At 36.8% G+C, this 16,088-nt stretch overlaps 1 protein-coding gene across 2 annotated transcripts; it reads left to right on the top strand.

Annotated features, from left to right (window-relative positions):
* The first annotated feature begins 532 nt into the window (after positions 1-532).
* On the top strand, positions 533-15,916 carry traf3ip3 (TRAF3 interacting protein 3). 2 transcript variants are annotated; one of them, XM_086069903.1, is made up of 14 exons: positions 533-716; positions 2,956-3,272; positions 3,888-3,963; positions 4,094-4,142; positions 4,544-4,571; positions 4,654-4,683; positions 5,846-5,941; positions 6,303-6,374; positions 9,395-9,553; positions 10,188-10,325; positions 10,403-10,538; positions 10,982-11,100; positions 12,594-12,710; positions 15,548-15,916. In XM_086069903.1, the coding sequence occupies exons 1-14, from the start codon at positions 674-676 to the stop codon at positions 15,758-15,760; spliced, it is 1,593 nt and encodes a 530-aa protein (XP_085926029.1). In that variant the 5' UTR covers positions 533-673; the 3' UTR covers positions 15,761-15,916. The 2 variants fall into 2 exon arrangements, with proteins under 2 accessions (XP_085926029.1, XP_085926030.1); XM_086069904.1 differs by having other exon boundaries at positions 533-720.
* The last annotated feature ends 172 nt before the right edge of the window (positions 15,917-16,088 follow it).

The following is a 16,088-nucleotide window of genomic DNA, read 5'->3' as shown; positions in this document are numbered from 1 at the left end:
ATCATGTACACCACACAGAGAACCACGTTCCACACACACAGGCATTCTTACAGGTGTACAATTGCTGCCCTAGGTGGGCACATCACTGCAAACTACAACTGCTTAAAAACATTGAACTACAAACGTACCATTACATTGACAAAATGTTAAAACATTCCTTGCCGTTTTACCTGGGGAATTATGCCCACATTTGCTGTTAAAGTGTTTTGTAATTCTTAAACTTTTTATTGTCTCCTATAACAAAAGGCTCTAAAAACTTAAAACGTGATAAAAGATATATGAGATCAATTATAGGTTGTGTATTATACTTGGATCTACAGCTTTGGGATGAGTAACATCAAAAAGTAAAGTTATGAATGGGAGAAAAAAACAAAGAATAGAATGAATTTGCATCAAAAGAAAACTAAATAAAGCATTGTAAAATATTAACTAAAGTCCCCCTCCCAAAATGCTGTGGCATGCAGACGAGGGGTTTGTCTATCTGTAATCTTTGGGCCCACCCTGGTAATGCATCAGTTTGGCATGAGTGGCTGTTGCGATAGAGGAACATATGACGTTGTACTCCCCTCAACTTCCTGAAAAAATATATTCTCAGCAGAAAGAGTTACGTGCAAAAGACAAGACAACCTAAAGCTCAATTTAAAAGGGTAGGTGAAGAAATGGATGATTTCTGATGAGCTGCATGAAGAGTGCCCCGGTCTGGATGAGATGGCCTGGTAGGTGGGCTTCAAATTAATGCATTCTTAGAAAACCTTTGACTGTGCATTAACTTGCACGTTTCACCATTCCATTTACATCAACTAGCACTATTCAGCACTCAGATGTGTTTAATGTCCTTAATAGTGGCACTAACAACTGTTAATTTTGTGTATTTACAAAATGAAATACAGTTTTGTTGCTTTACATTTACAGTGCTTGGGAGTAGTAGCCATATTGAATAGACACACAGCAGGGTCCAATTTCTTCGAGCCAGTGTGCAGAGCGCACACCCTGAAAATGCTTAAAATGTGATGTATTATTTTTCTTGTGCTTATTATGGTGTCGCACTATAGCAGTATTTTGTGTTACTTTATACCGTTTCCACTTATTTCCTACATCCCTAGAACAGCATCACTCCCATTATCATTGCTAGCTTTATATGCTAACAAATAATGGGAAACGCTTTAGAAAGGCTTACGGAGATCAATCAAACTATTGTGGTCAATCGAACGCCGGTTATTTTCCAATACATGTACATTTATTCAATATCCACATTTAAGTCATTGTACTAGTAAGTGCAAATTGTCATCATAGTAAGACAATTTATTGCTGGAAAATATTTGCTGGTAGTATGTCCGGTCAGATCATAGATTGCCCAGGTGAGGCAATGATCAGACCAGCTTATCTCTTTCTGTTGTTTAATTTTGGGGAGGGGGTGGGGGTTATGTGTATGGTTTACATCGAGAAATGGGGATTTGTAGCAAAGCTTGAACATGTGGCGACCAACTTCGTCTGTCTGTCGTTAGGTGGCCAAGATTGAAACGGTGCTAATAAACTGACCAACAGAGGGCGCTGCAGCCTCACAAACAGTTCATCCTGGCCTTTTTAACAAGTGCACTAGTAAAACCACTGTCTTATGTCTCCCCCCTACTGTATAACACCTGTGCACACTAGTGGTAGTACCTACTAGTAATGCTTTTTACCCACTACTTACTCTGACATTCCTACACATTGGTACAACAACTTTGTTATACTAATTATTGTTAAGCCTACTACATGTTCCTAGTGAGGTGAAATACTCCTTAGATGTTGGTGCTACTATTTAGGTCCGCGAGGCTACTAGCACAAGCCATGCGCTTACTTGTTGGGCCTAGTGGTGTAACTAGTGCAGCAGTGGTGTACTATAAGTCTTTATGATGGATTTCGACGATAAATGCTCAAACGGCTTTCCATAGTCAACTCGTGACGTGTCTACGTACCATTTGTGTTTGTATGTGTATGTAGGCAAGTAGGTTTGTTGACCCGGGCTATGGACGTGCTTTATCTTTGTGGACTACAAGTGTCATCTAGTGATGGCAAAATCGAAACTGTGTCTTGGTACGTACCGGAACACAGGCGGAACTTGTGATTCGAATCGCCTTCCCAAATCTGTGTCAGAATCAGGATGTCACGTGATAGTTGCCTTTCGTGTTCTATTACGCCTCCAAACGTCATATTTTTTCAGCAAGTGAACGTGATTCCTTTTCTAAAAAAATAATAATAATACGATCATTGCACTATATTAAAATGTCTTAAATCTTAAATAAATCCAACCTAAGTATACGAAGTTCGTATGTAAAATTGCTCTGGATGCTGATTCATCGCCCTACATTAGGCGGTAGGTTCAGTGTTAACGCAACCGCACAATCTGCTGAAAATAGTCCGATATGTATATCTCCGGTTCAAATCCCGCTCCGGCCAGCTTGTTTTTGCAGGTCATTCATTATTTTTTCTCTCTAATACTTTCTGTCAAAATTTAAGATGCCCTGTCGCAAAAAAAAAAAAAAAAAAAATGTAGCCTACATGTTTTTGATTAAATGTGATAGCAAGTCATGTTCAGAGGCAAAATTAAAAACAAAACAAGTATCAGCAACAAAAAGATCATTTGTACTTCTATGCTTATTTTGACGGGGTGGGGTTATTCAGTTTTTGTTTCCCATGATATTATTTCTCTCTTATGGCGTCCATTACAATTACAGTATAGGCTGATTGCCAGTTGTGTTAATTAGTATATATATATGACAGAGAGCATATAGTTAGTTTCTTTACTGGGGAGCTGGCAACACTGCTCTACTGTTTGATTGTAATGTTTGACAAATGGCCACCAGATGTCGCTGTGGGGAGATGTTTCGAACGTTCCAAAAGATCGACTCCTTTTGTGAATCAATTGTTTCAAATGATTTGATCGTTTCAATGTTTAATTTCTGCCATCCCTAGTGTCACCCGTGAGAGACTTTGATCGCAAAGCGGAGATCAGAGCAGAGAAACATGAGGAGCTACGAAGTCGCACGAACGTGACGTCATGTCGGATTCCCGCTAGAGACAACGACGCGGCGCTGCTTAAACACACGCTGAAGAACAAGAGGCAAGAAGAGTTCATGAGGAGGAGGTCGCTGCCCCCGCTACTCACGACACCAGGAAGCTCTTGGTTCTCCGACATCTCCACCTGCTATTCTTCTGCTTTTGCTTCTCCGTGGAGCACATCAGAGTGGATTGGCCTCGGTGACGGTGGCGGCCCGGACACGGACGACCGCGTGAGTGTGTTCTTTTCATCACTTCACATCACAAGTGGCATAAGTACTCACATATACGCTATACTTACGTACAAGTACAAATACTTGTGTAAAAAAATGAAGACGCAGGTAAGGTAATAATATAAGTGATTATTCAACTAATAATAATAATAATAATAACATAATTTCATTTTTTAACTTTTTTTTTTTTTTTTACAAATGTTCATTATCTACATTAGCTGTTTTGATAATGTTGCACAATGGAGAAAAAAAACCTTACATGTACAAAAAATTGTTTCCCTCTTTTTAACTTACTGATCTCTTACTTTGTGTGTGTGTGTGGGGGGGGGGGGGCGACATTACAGGTAGCATTTTGTTTTCTAAACCCAAAGTTTGTGTTTGTTTGCCGTCAAAACAACATGTTCTCAAGCTGATATGAATGACAACCACTGGAAAAATAGGTCTTTTGTATTTTAACAGACTTGACAGAGAATTTTCACACATCAGAAGCTTGTGGTATTTAGGCTGGCACATGACAAGCAGTAGCAGTCAATGTATAAAAATGATCTGTAATGAGGCCATGTATGGGGAATGTCTTGCTTCTCCCAATCTGTTGTGTCATCGTTAACGCCCCAGGTGGTGCTGAAGATGATGGTGCAGGAGGACGTAATGAAGGTGGAAAAGAACACGCATGAAATAGACATCAAAGATGGTGGGTGGCTGAACGATACTACGGTCTGATGTACTTTAATGTACTAAAGTTATGTATTTGTATTGACATTTTTTACAGCGTTGCTCCACACTATTGAATCTGGTGTTTGTTTGTTTTTATCTTTACCAAGTTGCTAAGACTCCCGATCAAAGGATGAGAGAAGCCAGTGTCCAGACAGAGTGAGTGTCATCTCTGCTCTAAAAACAGTGCAGTAAATAATAATAATAATAATAATATGATTATTAATAGTAATAATAATAATAATAATAAAAACCGTAAATAATAATAATAATAATAAACACAGTTTTACCCTCAATGCTGGCAGCTCTCATATGACAACATATTGATATGACACTGAGCAGTGATGACAGCAAATTTAACTGACCTGCTCCCCATTCACCACGGAATCTATTTAACACTAATTAGTCACATGAAACCAAGGAGAAAATGACAAATTTTGCCCACATTTGGACATTTTGAGCTGCACAGGGACTGACTACTAGTTAGAAATATGTGAAATGTATTCAACTTTTTTGAAATAATGTTTATAATCCATTTATTTGTTGGTTCGTTCATGTAGGTCGGACCTTGTGACCGTCAAAGAATCAGTGGGTTCACAAACATTCTTTTATTATTGTTATCGACCCAACAACCATAACAGGTAATCATACCTCCATTTGTATTTTCCAGGATATTATACAGTTGCAGGACTACATGCAGGTGAGCTCAAAAAGTCTACACACCCCTGTTTAAATGCCATGTTTTGGAGATCTAAAAACATTAACACCAACATAAATCATTTCACAACAGATTTCACTATTAACTCATTCACTGCCATTGACGGCTATAGACGTCAAAAATTAATTTGAACTATTTCTATTAGTTTAACATTTTTTCCACTTTTGTTAACAAGAGTAGGAAAACCTAGAATGTTTTTATTGTACATTTAGAACAGATATAACATTTTTGATTAATTGTGAGTTAACTAGTGAAGTCTTTTAAAGAAAAGATAAAACAATTTATATATATAATTCTTAAAAATAGAAAAGATATAAAAAAATTCAAATATAAAAAAAATTACTAAAAAAGATTAAAAATAAAAATAATAACAATTTCAATTATTACTTTTTTTTAAAAGAAAAGATTAAAAAATATATATATATTTATTGTTCTTTTTTTTAAATAATTTAAATATTTAGTTAAATAGAAAAGATAACTTTTTTAAAAAATATTACATTTTTTAATAGTAAAGATTATTAAAAAAATTGTAATCATAAATAATTGCATGATTTCACTAGTTAACTCACGATTAATCACACATTTTATATCTGTTCTAAATGTACAATAAAAACAAATCTAGGATTTCATACTTTTGTTAACAAAAGTGGAAAAAAAATGTTAAACTAATCAAAATAGTTAAAATAAATGTTGACGTCTATAACCGTCAATGGCAGTGAATGAGTTAATGACATTATCCCGGATAATGCTGTTAGCAGAAGGCGGAAGGTTTTATGTTAACACTCACTGCAATGTGGAACTGTTCATAATTCCTTCTACCTCGGTGTCAGTTCCTAGTAGAAGAAGAAAACATCCTAAAGCATGATGCTGCCACCACCACGCTTCACAGGTTCAACGTGCATTTTGTAATTAAGGCCAAACTGTTCAACCTTGGTTTCATTGTACCAATTCACACTTTCCTACATGCGTTTGGGAAACTTTGGTGTAAACATTTTGTACATGATTTATCTTGGTTTTCATGTCTTTACTGTATACCACAACAACAAAAACAATTGAACAGCGGTGTGACATGCATTGCATTTCATGACATCGATCAGCCTCGAGTCACGCCTCCAACCTAATCTGACACCGTTCTTCTGTCAAGGAGGGCCTATGGAGGGAGGCGGCCATCAAGAAGAAACTGGCAGCGCTGCAGGAGTGTTGCGCTCAGCTACAGAACGCCTTAAACACAATATGGAAAGTAAGTGCGGTGATTCCAACACTGGAAATGTGTTTAAAGACCGCTGAGGTACGTTTCATCACAGTAAGCAGCAGACGAACGGCAGCTGTCGACCTCAGGAAGGCCGTTCAGCTCTGTGGTTTCCTGCCTGCGCTCTTGTCGCTACTGATGGGCATAAGTTGTCAATCTTACGCAGGAAGGAGCGGAGGTGGCTGGCTTTCTTATATAAAGAAATAGTGATGCTGAATCAGATACAAATACGTCTAAATATGCAAAGTTCAACTTCGGGAAATATTTGTAATGACATGTTTTGTTATAAATTGTCATCCTTCCGCATGAACCATTTCGTCATTTTTTAGTCGTTTCCTTGCTGAACCCGCAGGCTCGCTGCAGTGAGGACGTGCTGAGAAACAAGATAAAGCTGCTGGAGTCACAGCTGCAAGCTTGCCTGCAGGTAAAGAAGAAGAAAAAGACACCGCATTTTTTATGACAGCACTACCTCGAAGTTGACCTAAATCTATTATGCCATGCTGGTCAAATTGTATACGGTCAACCTTCAAAAGTGAATATCCCAATCCAAACATAAACATATTTAACAGGTAAGTAACCGTTTAACGATATAAATGATCACACAATTAGAAGCCGAAATAAACCAGCCAAATATTCATTAACTCATTCACTGCCATTGAATGAGTTCATTAGAACTATTTCTATTAGTTTAAACTTTTTTCCACTTTTGTTAAGTTTTTTTTTTTCTAGAAAAAATATATTGTACATTCAGAACAGATATAACATGTATGATTAATCGTGAGTTAACTAGTGAAGTCATGCCATTAATTACGACAAATTTTAATCGCCTGACGCCCCTAATTTGCAATAATATTTTCTTCGTTTTTTAAAAAGTATAAAAAAAATATTTTGTATTTATTTAATTTAAAAAAAGTTTTAAAGAAAAAATTATTACAAATTAGGGGCGTCAGGCGATTATTATTTTTCAATCATAATTAATCACATGACTTCACTAGTTAACTCACAATTAATCACACATTTTATATCTGTTCTAAATGTACAATAAAACAAATTCTAGGTTTTCATACTCTTGTTAACAAAAGTGGGAAAACATTTAAGCTAATAGAAATAGTTCAGTACCCCGCCTACTGCCCAAAGCCAGCTGGGATAGGCTCCAGCGCCCCCCACGACCCTTGTGAAGACTAAGCGGTAAAGAAAATTGATGGATGGATGGATGAAATAGTTCAAATGAATTTTTGACGTCTATAGCCGTCAATGGCAGTGAATGAGTTAAAAACAATAAAACACTCAATGAGGAGTACTCCACGCACCACATTTTTGAACATTAACCATGAGCATGACATTAGAATCCACCATAATGAAACAAGCTTTGGATCATAATTCATAAGTGACAAGAATATGGCAGCTAACCAGTCGGTGGCTAGCATAAGAAGCTAACCCAGTAGTCTTCATCTTGACACAGCGCACTTTGTCAAATAGTACAAATGTACAGACTCAAAAGCACCACAGACAGACCCAAATAAAAAACCTTTGTTCACAAAAAAGCTGTTCTGCTGGAGAAGAAGTGGGCAGGGTTGGATTGGCACAACAAAATCTGCTACTGATGTTTATTGATGATGTTTCAGTTTGCTATCTATATTGGAACTTGATTAACCGACTGGTCCCTCTAAATTGTGGGCCAGTCTCTTGGGGTTAAAAAGTAGGAAAATAATAATCAACTCATTCACTGCCATTGACGGCTATAGATGTCAAAAATTCATTTTTACTATTTCTATTTTTTTTTTATTCCCACTTTTGTTAACAAGAGTATGAACACCTATATATTTTTTTATTGTATTAGAACAGATAGAAAATTTGTGATAAATCGTGCGTTAACTAGTGACGTCATGCGATTAATTACAGTTGAAAATTGTAATCGCCTGACGCTTCTAATTTTTAATAATCTTTTCTTTATAAAAAAAAAGATTTAAAAAACATTTTTTTTAAAGAAAAGATTATTAAAAATTAGGGGCATCAGGCGATTAAAATTTGTAATCGTAATTAATCGCATGACTTCACTAGTTAAATCACAATTAATCAAAAATGTTATATCTGTTCTAAATGTACAAAAAAAATGTCTATGTTTTCATACTCTTGTTAACAAAAATTGACTAATTGAAATAGTTCAAATTAAATTTTGACGAAAAAAAAACAGCATTGGCTCCAAAAGAGGCCGCCCCACCAGGCATGTGCCCTGTATGCCAGATGGCCAGTCCAGCCCTAGAGGTGGGCAAAGTCTGGCCTGGGGGCCGCATTTGAGCCTGTCCGTTCTTTAAAGGGATACTTGACTCATTGAGCCATTTTCAGCAGTAAAAAGTTCATATTTTGTCCATAATGAATTTGATAACTTCATTATTTTTCATGTACAATTAATACCTTTAATACCTGTTCCCACTTGTCGGCTGAAGATGACATCGCCTGTGCCGAGGAAGTAGGTAATGACCAATCATGGCTCAGTTTGCTGACCAAACCCAGAAAACAGGTGAACCATGATTGGTCGTTACCTACTTCCTCGGCACAGGCGACGTCTTTTTCAATTGATAGCAAGTCATTTAGTTTTTAAAGGTATTAATTGTACTTGAAAAATAATGAAGTTATCAAATTAATTCTGGTCAAAATATTAACTACTGCTGAAAATAGCTCAATGAGTCAAGTAGCCCTTTAATGCAGCCCACCGAGCACTTGAAAATATTTGTTACATTAATTTAGCCTTCACCCCCCCTAAATTTGGTTAATTAAAATGTATTGGTTTCTATTTTGATTCATATATGTCATTAAATAATTAGTTGATTTATGTATTGTAAATAGGTTTTTAAAAAAGTTGTAAAATAATCATCTAACATCTTATTATAGTAAAAAATTGGTCAATAAAATGTATTATGAATAACAAAAAAATGAGGGAATTGTATTCATAAAATTATTGTATAATTATTTTGCATTGGTTGTATTATAGTATATATACATACATATTAGGGGTATAACAACCCTAATATATATGTATATACCTGTGTATATATAAATGAATAAAAAATATAGTTACATAATGTATTTTTTTTATTTATTAAAAGTGTACACATTTACGTATTTTTACCAAATCTACGAATGACCTGGCCCGGCTGTTCAATTTTTGTTTTTTTAAATCACTTGTGGTCCACCTCTGTGCTGGCAAGTTCTATCTAACCTAATGGAATGGAAATAACAAGTAGTAGAAGCCAATCAGACTCATCGTTTTAGATGCAAGCAATCGTGTTCAGTCGTCCGCATTACCACTGCCAATCATCTCCGACAATCATAGCACTGAAACAGACACCTGCTTAGAAAGTGAGTCCGCTTCCTTCAAGGTGTTCTTCTTTGAAATTCTTCTTTCTGCTCTCCTCTTCTGACAATGCGTGCGTGTTCTTAAAGAGGTTTCCCAAGGAGACGTCGAGGAAACTGGCGCTCCAAATGAAGAAGCAGAAAGTGACGTTAGAGGAAAATCATCAGAAGGTCATCCAGGAGACAAATGAGGAACTCAGCAAAAGTGTCGCACTTATGTCTTTTAAGAATCCAGTCATTCAATCCCAGGTATGTACGCCTTTTACATTTTTTTCACGTGGCAAAGTCAAAGAGGGTAGTTAAGGTCAGATAATAGCTAGGTCAATTATATTTATTAGGGGTCTTTGAATGTCTCACGATTCGATTTCCATTTTTGGGTGTGCGATTCGATTCAGAAAGATTTTTTTTTTATTCAAAATGATTTGATTGACAATGATTTTTGCTTAAATTTATAGATGTTCAAGGAATCGTAATGATCTACTCCAGTCTGACTCGCTAATGCTAATTAGCGCGCTACTCTCGGCACGTTTATCACTTAAAAGAACGGGGTCTACGCTGCCAAAAAAAAACTACTTTTATTGGAATAACTTGATCCTGACTTTTTCCTTCTACTCTCTAATGTGGCTACAACTTAACAGTGTTATCAGACAGCGTGGAACCATACTGCCCCTAAGTGGCTAAATCGGGTACAACATGAACAGCGCTCCCAATAAAGGCACACACAAACAAAGGGAAGACAGTATAAAATAATTTAAATGAAATCGATTTTGGGACATTTAAAATCGATTCTGAATCGCGATTCTTATGAGAATCGATTTTTGAGCACACCCCTAATATTTATATACTGCAACTCAAAGGGCTTTTCCAAACCATGTGTCACCAGGAAGCGCTGATTACTGCCAAAGCGGACGTCCTGAGGCTGCAGAACCTTTACGAGGAGTTGAAGCTCACAAGCCAGAAACTCCGGCAGGAGCTGGACCTCAGCGGTGAACGAGCACGAGAGCAGGAAGTGCAGATTGAGGTCGGTACACAGACGCACAATAGTCACCTGTACGAGTGGTCCAACATTTCAACTGTCAAGTGCGGGTGCGCGCTCAGCTGTTCAGGGCCAGAGAAGCGACGCTGACTGAGGAGCTGGTGTCACTGAAACGAGAGAAGAAAGAGCTGCTGTTCAACAAAAGCCTGCAGGAGGAATACTATCAGTTTGTGATGGACCAAAAGCAGAACTTTAGCGGTAAGTCCCCTACCCCCCGCCCCAGAAACCAACCCACCCACCCTGAATTTCGCTCAAAGGTGGCAAATTCACTCTGTATTTACTGTGAGTAGAAATACAGATTTTTTTTTTACTTTTAAAATCACAAGTATTGATTCAAGTCCTTTACGTAAGTAAAAGGAAACCCCCCCCCCAAAAAAATTCCTGCTGCTTACCTAGATATTTTTCTTGCCCTCGAAATCCCCAAGATCTCAATTAATTAAGATCTCAACAGCGATTGACTTGACTTTACATCTTTTTGTCACATCTTGTCATCATCAGCAGAGTAAAAAAAATACTTTTATGCTTAAAGATATCCGGAAAATGCGCTTGCAGTAACTTGAGTATTTGTACTTTGTGAACCCCCACCCCCCACCCCACCGGACATGGAGAATTCAAGTAATAACAGCTGCCATTTCTTTTAGACGGCAGCGTCGAGAGAAGGGATGTGAGCGTTCAGAGTACACCCGAGGAAGAGGAAGACTGCGGCGTGGAGGAGCAGCTTCATCACATTCAGGAGGAGCTCCGCTCCAAAGAGAAGGAGGTGACTAGGACGACAACACAAGTCGCTTTTGATTCAGTGCCGCGTGTCATAGAGTGTTGTGTGTGTTTGCTAGTTATCAGGCTACTTCCTGGTGTGTGGTGCTTAAGGGCCACGTTTGATTTGAAACATTCGTAGATGAGCTCCAAAGACCCCACTTACGCACTTTTCAAGATATGAGCCACCGTTCGGCTAATTTTATGCTTTGATTTACAAGCAGAATTTTTCCATTTGAGTGCCATATGGCAGCAGTGAACTTAAAATTCTTCAAAAAGAAGGCTACACATTGTTTACTGCAAAACAAAAAATGACACCTTGTGTATTTAAAACAACCTCATAACTTTACCTTAAAGTCTGCTAGCTTAATGCTAACACTTTATGGTAAATGCCATAGAGGCTAGCAAATGGGGTAGATACAGTTAGTCCCGCCTCCTCCGTGGTATATACCCCACAGTGTACAAAATTATAACCCTTTAATGAATTGATACAATATTATAACTATAATCCCATAATATAAATATTATTTATCCTCTGCGAATAATGGCTAAGATTAGTGCCTCTTACTGAGGAGCCAGGACCGTCCATAGCCGTATTATACTGCCCCCTGGTGGCCAAGGCAAGCACACCAAAAGGATCATCACAATGTCCTATATTTGTGGCAAAAACTGTTACAATTTTCTTATGTGCAACTACTTATCTCATTACTCTGTTTTTATAACACATTCCTAACACTTATATATATATATATATTACAAAACATATTTACTCATTCACTGCCATAAACTCATAAAAAAAAAAGATTAGTAAAAATTAGGGGCAAGAGGCGATAATTTTTTAAAATTGTAATTAATCGCATGACTTCACTCGTTAACTCACGATTAATCGCTAATTTGATCTGTGCTAAATGTACAATTTTAAAAATCTACTTCATACTCTTGATAACAAAAGTGGAAAAAAATCTTTAACTAATCGAAACAGTTAAAATCAATCTTTGATGTTTATAGCCGTCAACGGCAGTGAATGAATAAAAATTTAAAAAAATAAAGAAAATATTATTAAAAATTGCGGGCATCAGGCAATTAAAATGTGTAATCATAATTAATCGCATGACTTCACTAGTTAACTCACAATTAATCACAAATTTCATATCTGTTCTAAATGTACAATAAAAAAAATCTAGGTTTTCATACTCTTGATAACAAAAGTTGAAAAAAATGTTAAACCAATAGAAATAGCTCAAATGAATTTTTGACGTTTATAGCCGTCAATGGCAGTGAATGAGTTAAGAGGGTGTGGGAGCTGAAACACATTAATTAACAGCATTTCCATTCATTTGAATGGGAAATAAAGACTTAAGTCACCAGCGATATGTTGCCGCTCACCTGTGACCCTAATGAGCGGTATAGAAAATGGATCTCGAGATAAGAATTTGTTGCTTGCTTATGTTAGCTTCTTTGAAGACTCTAAATTGCCTGTCAATGTGAACGATTGCACAGTGTGAGGCCCTGCAGACGGAGCTGCGCACCATGGAGCAAGAGTTTAAGTCCAATCAGATTCGTCTGTCGCATTGCAGGGAAGAGCTCGGGCAACTCGGCCGCCGCCGCAGCAAAGCGGTAAGCAGTGTGTGTGTGCGCGTGGGTGTGTGTGCGTGTGTGTTTGTGTGTGTGTTTGTGTGTTTTGTTTAGACCAGCAGATGATTGTTCAACGCTCGTACAGTGGTAGCTCGAAAGCCCTCTTTAAAAGCTCCCTTAATTGTAATGACAGATAAAACATGAACTGGCACTGAAGTGTGAAAATGAATGTAACCACTAGGGGTGTTAGAAAAAATCGATTCGCCAATATATTGCGATTTTACAGCGCGCAATTCTCGAATCGATTCGATATGCGGCCAAATCGATTTTTAAACATCCATTTTTTATGGGGATATTCAACAAAAGGTCTTACTTAGAGTTAGGATTCACACATTAAGCATGGAAGAATGTTATATTAATGGAATAATGGAATATTTGATTTCAGTGCTGTTCAAACATGAAACAGAGTGCAACCTGTTTGTTAAATGCAGTGGCTCAGTTATAAGCCTGAATTTTCAGATAAAGAAATACATTTTCATACAAATCTTACAGTGTACATGTACAACTTTACTGATTAGTATTTTCTAAATTTGAGTAAAAAAAATAAATAAATTGTAATAATCTATTTATAGATTCGTATCGGGATTAATCGGTATCGAATCGAATCGTGACCTATGAATCGTGATACGAATCGAATCGCCAGGTACGAGGCAATTCACACCCCAAGTAACCACCAATATTAAATATTAAAACTTCTGGCTGAGATTGCTATCATGTCAAGGGAGAACATAAACAAGAAAGGATATTGAATATAAATGAATTGTGTCGTTTGAAAGGGAGTACAAAGAAGTTTGTCGCTTATCACGTCTTACTTATGTATTCATGAATAAACAATGAACCACATCTTTAACTGTAGATCTAACCAGGCCTTAAAATAAAATTACACTTTTTTTTTTTTAATCGCTCCGTTTTTATCACGCTAAAGTTTTGAACGCGAGTGTGGAAGCCCGTTTGTTTATGTGCCCTGCGATTGGCAGTCATCCAATCCACGGTTTCACTTGTCCAAAATTTGTGATACCCCTCTGTTAAAAAAAACGGAAAAACCACGGTGGTCACAGAAATAACTTAAGTCAAAAATAATAAATAACATTAATTTAAAATGAACGGGGAAAAAAAACGAATTCATGAAACTGACCCGGACAAAAATAATGGTATCCCTAGAAGAAGAAGAAAAAAAACGGAAAATAAATGTGATCATAGGGCATCACAGATGTCTTCCAACTTGCAATCACTCAGTCAGCCTATTTAAAGGGTGACAAGAAGTCAGAAATTGGAAAGAAAATGACCATTTTCAAGCAGCTTGATGTTCCCATGACAACAGTGGCACATATTATTCTTGATACATTTTCAGTAGCAAAAAAATGTTGTCCAGAATTAATTTGAGAACTTTTTCAAGTACAATTAACACCTTAAAAAAAAAAAAATTCCACTTGCCGGCTGATGATGACATCACCCGTGCTGAGGAAATAGTTAACGATCAATCCCGACTCCCCTTTTTTTCTGGGTGTGGTCAACAAAACCCGTATTCTGTATTTTTGGGAGAAATTTGCTACCTGGTGTCAAAAAAGCTTGATCATGAAGACCCAAAGCAAACAGCTGATAACATCCAAGAATGGCTAACAGCAAAACATTGGACAATTCTGTAGTGGTCTTCTATGAGCCCTGACCCGAATCCTATTGTGGGAGGAGCTGAAACATGAAGTCTGGAAAAAGCACCCTTCAAACCTGAGTCGAAGAATGGGCCAAAAATAACTGCTGAGAGGCGCAGAAGTCTCATTGAAACATTATTTGAGTGCCGTGTTTCCCTTTAAAAGGTTGTGCACCAAAATATTAACTTCGTTTGTGTCCAGGCCTATTTCATGACTTTTTTTTAAATATAGTTCTGTTGAACGACAATTCAAAAGCAATGTCTGGATTTTCATTGGTTAACTTTCAATGTATTACTCTGATCAATTTCAAGTTATTTCTGTGACAGCTGTGTGACCACATCATTAACTCATTCACTGCCATTAACGGCTACGAAAATTCATTTGAACTATTTCTACTAGTTTCAATTTTTGTTCCACTTTTGTTAACAAGAGCATGAAAAGCTAGAATTTTTTTTATTGTACATTTAGAACAGATATAACATTTGTGATTAATCGTGAGTTAACTTGTGAAGTCATGCGATTAATTACGATTTAAATTTTAATCACCTGACGCCCCAAATTTTTAATAATCTTTTCTTTTTTCTTTTGGTATTCATTCACTGCCATTGACGGCTATAAACGTCGAAAATTCATTTGAACTATTTCTATTAGTTTAACATTTGTTCCACTTTTGTTAACAAGAGTATGAAAAGCTAGATTTTTTTTTATTGTACATTTAGAACAGATATGAAATTTGTAATTAATCGTGAGTTAACTAGTGAAGTCATGCGATTAATTACGATTTAAATTTTAATCACCTGACGCCCCAACTTTTTAATAATCTTTTCTTTTTTCTTTTGGTATTCATAAATGTCGAAAATTCGTTTGAACTATTTTTTTCCACTTTTGTTAACAAGAGTATGAAAACCTAGAATTTTTTTTCATTGTACATTTAGAACAGATATCAAATTTGCGATTAATCGTGAGTTAACTCTTGAAGTCGTACAATTAATTACAATTAAAAATGTGAATTGCCTGTGGCCCCTAATTTTTAATCTTTTTTTTTTTCAAATAAATTGATGGCAGTGAATGAGTTAACAGAGGGCTTTTTAGAGGCAGTTTTATGAAAGCCGATGAAGGCAAGCGCTGTCACCACGTTGCAGCTGAAGCATTTCTTCCCTCTTTGTGCAGACCCGATGGAGTTCGTGCATGTTCCTTGTTCTGCTACTGCTGCTGCTGCTGCTGCTGCTTTTGGCTGTGACCGGAGTTGCCATATTGCAGGCGTGGCATCCACTTTTCAGAGATAAACTACAAGACTTCTACTTTGACATAGGGAAGCGAATAGAGAATTTTTTCATGCTGATGGTTTCTCCCAAAGACCCGGGCTGCTTTAGGTCGGTGTGACCACGTCACATTTCGAGGATCGGCGTCCTTCGGTTTTCCAATGTGACATATTTGAAGGTTTTAGTGTTCGTTGTTGATATTTTCTAGAATTTTAAAGTGTGTGATATTAAAAATCATATCTATTTTTACAATAAAAATGTCATAGTTGTTTTTGAATAGATTATTATGATTTCTACCACATTGGGCTTTTTGCGACGGCTAGGAACCGGGGAGCCAGGAAATAGCATATATTGCATCTTGGGAAACGGCGATAAGCCTCTAATAAGCATCTTTTTTTAATTACCAAAAATATTGAAAAATAATCAGCGAATAGGTGAATCCATGTGTG

The sequence above is a fragment of the Leptonotus elevatus genome, chromosome 2, assembly GCF_054856555.1.
Source record: "Leptonotus elevatus isolate MCC_2025b chromosome 2, RoL_Lele_1.0, whole genome shotgun sequence".
In the NCBI taxonomy this organism is placed as follows: Eukaryota; Metazoa; Chordata; class Actinopteri; order Syngnathiformes; family Syngnathidae; genus Leptonotus; species Leptonotus elevatus.
Note: the sequence above shows the minus strand (reverse complement) of the source record. Positions and strands in the feature narration are given on the sequence as shown.

What these genes read in the sequence shown, in the direction of transcription:
- traf3ip3 (XM_086069903.1), top strand. Translation starts at nt 674, where the DNA reads ATGAGCTGCATGAAGAGTGCCCCGGTCTGGATGAGATGGCCTG. An exon ending in GAAGCCAGTGTCCAGACAGA is followed by an intron (nt 4,143 to 4,543) that starts GTGAGTGTCATC and finishes TCGTTCATGTAG; the next exon opens with GTCGGACCTTGTGACCGTCA. An exon ending in GCCGCCGCCGCAGCAAAGCG is followed by an intron (nt 12,711 to 15,547) that starts GTAAGCAGTGTG and finishes CTCTTTGTGCAG; the next exon opens with ACCCGATGGAGTTCGTGCAT.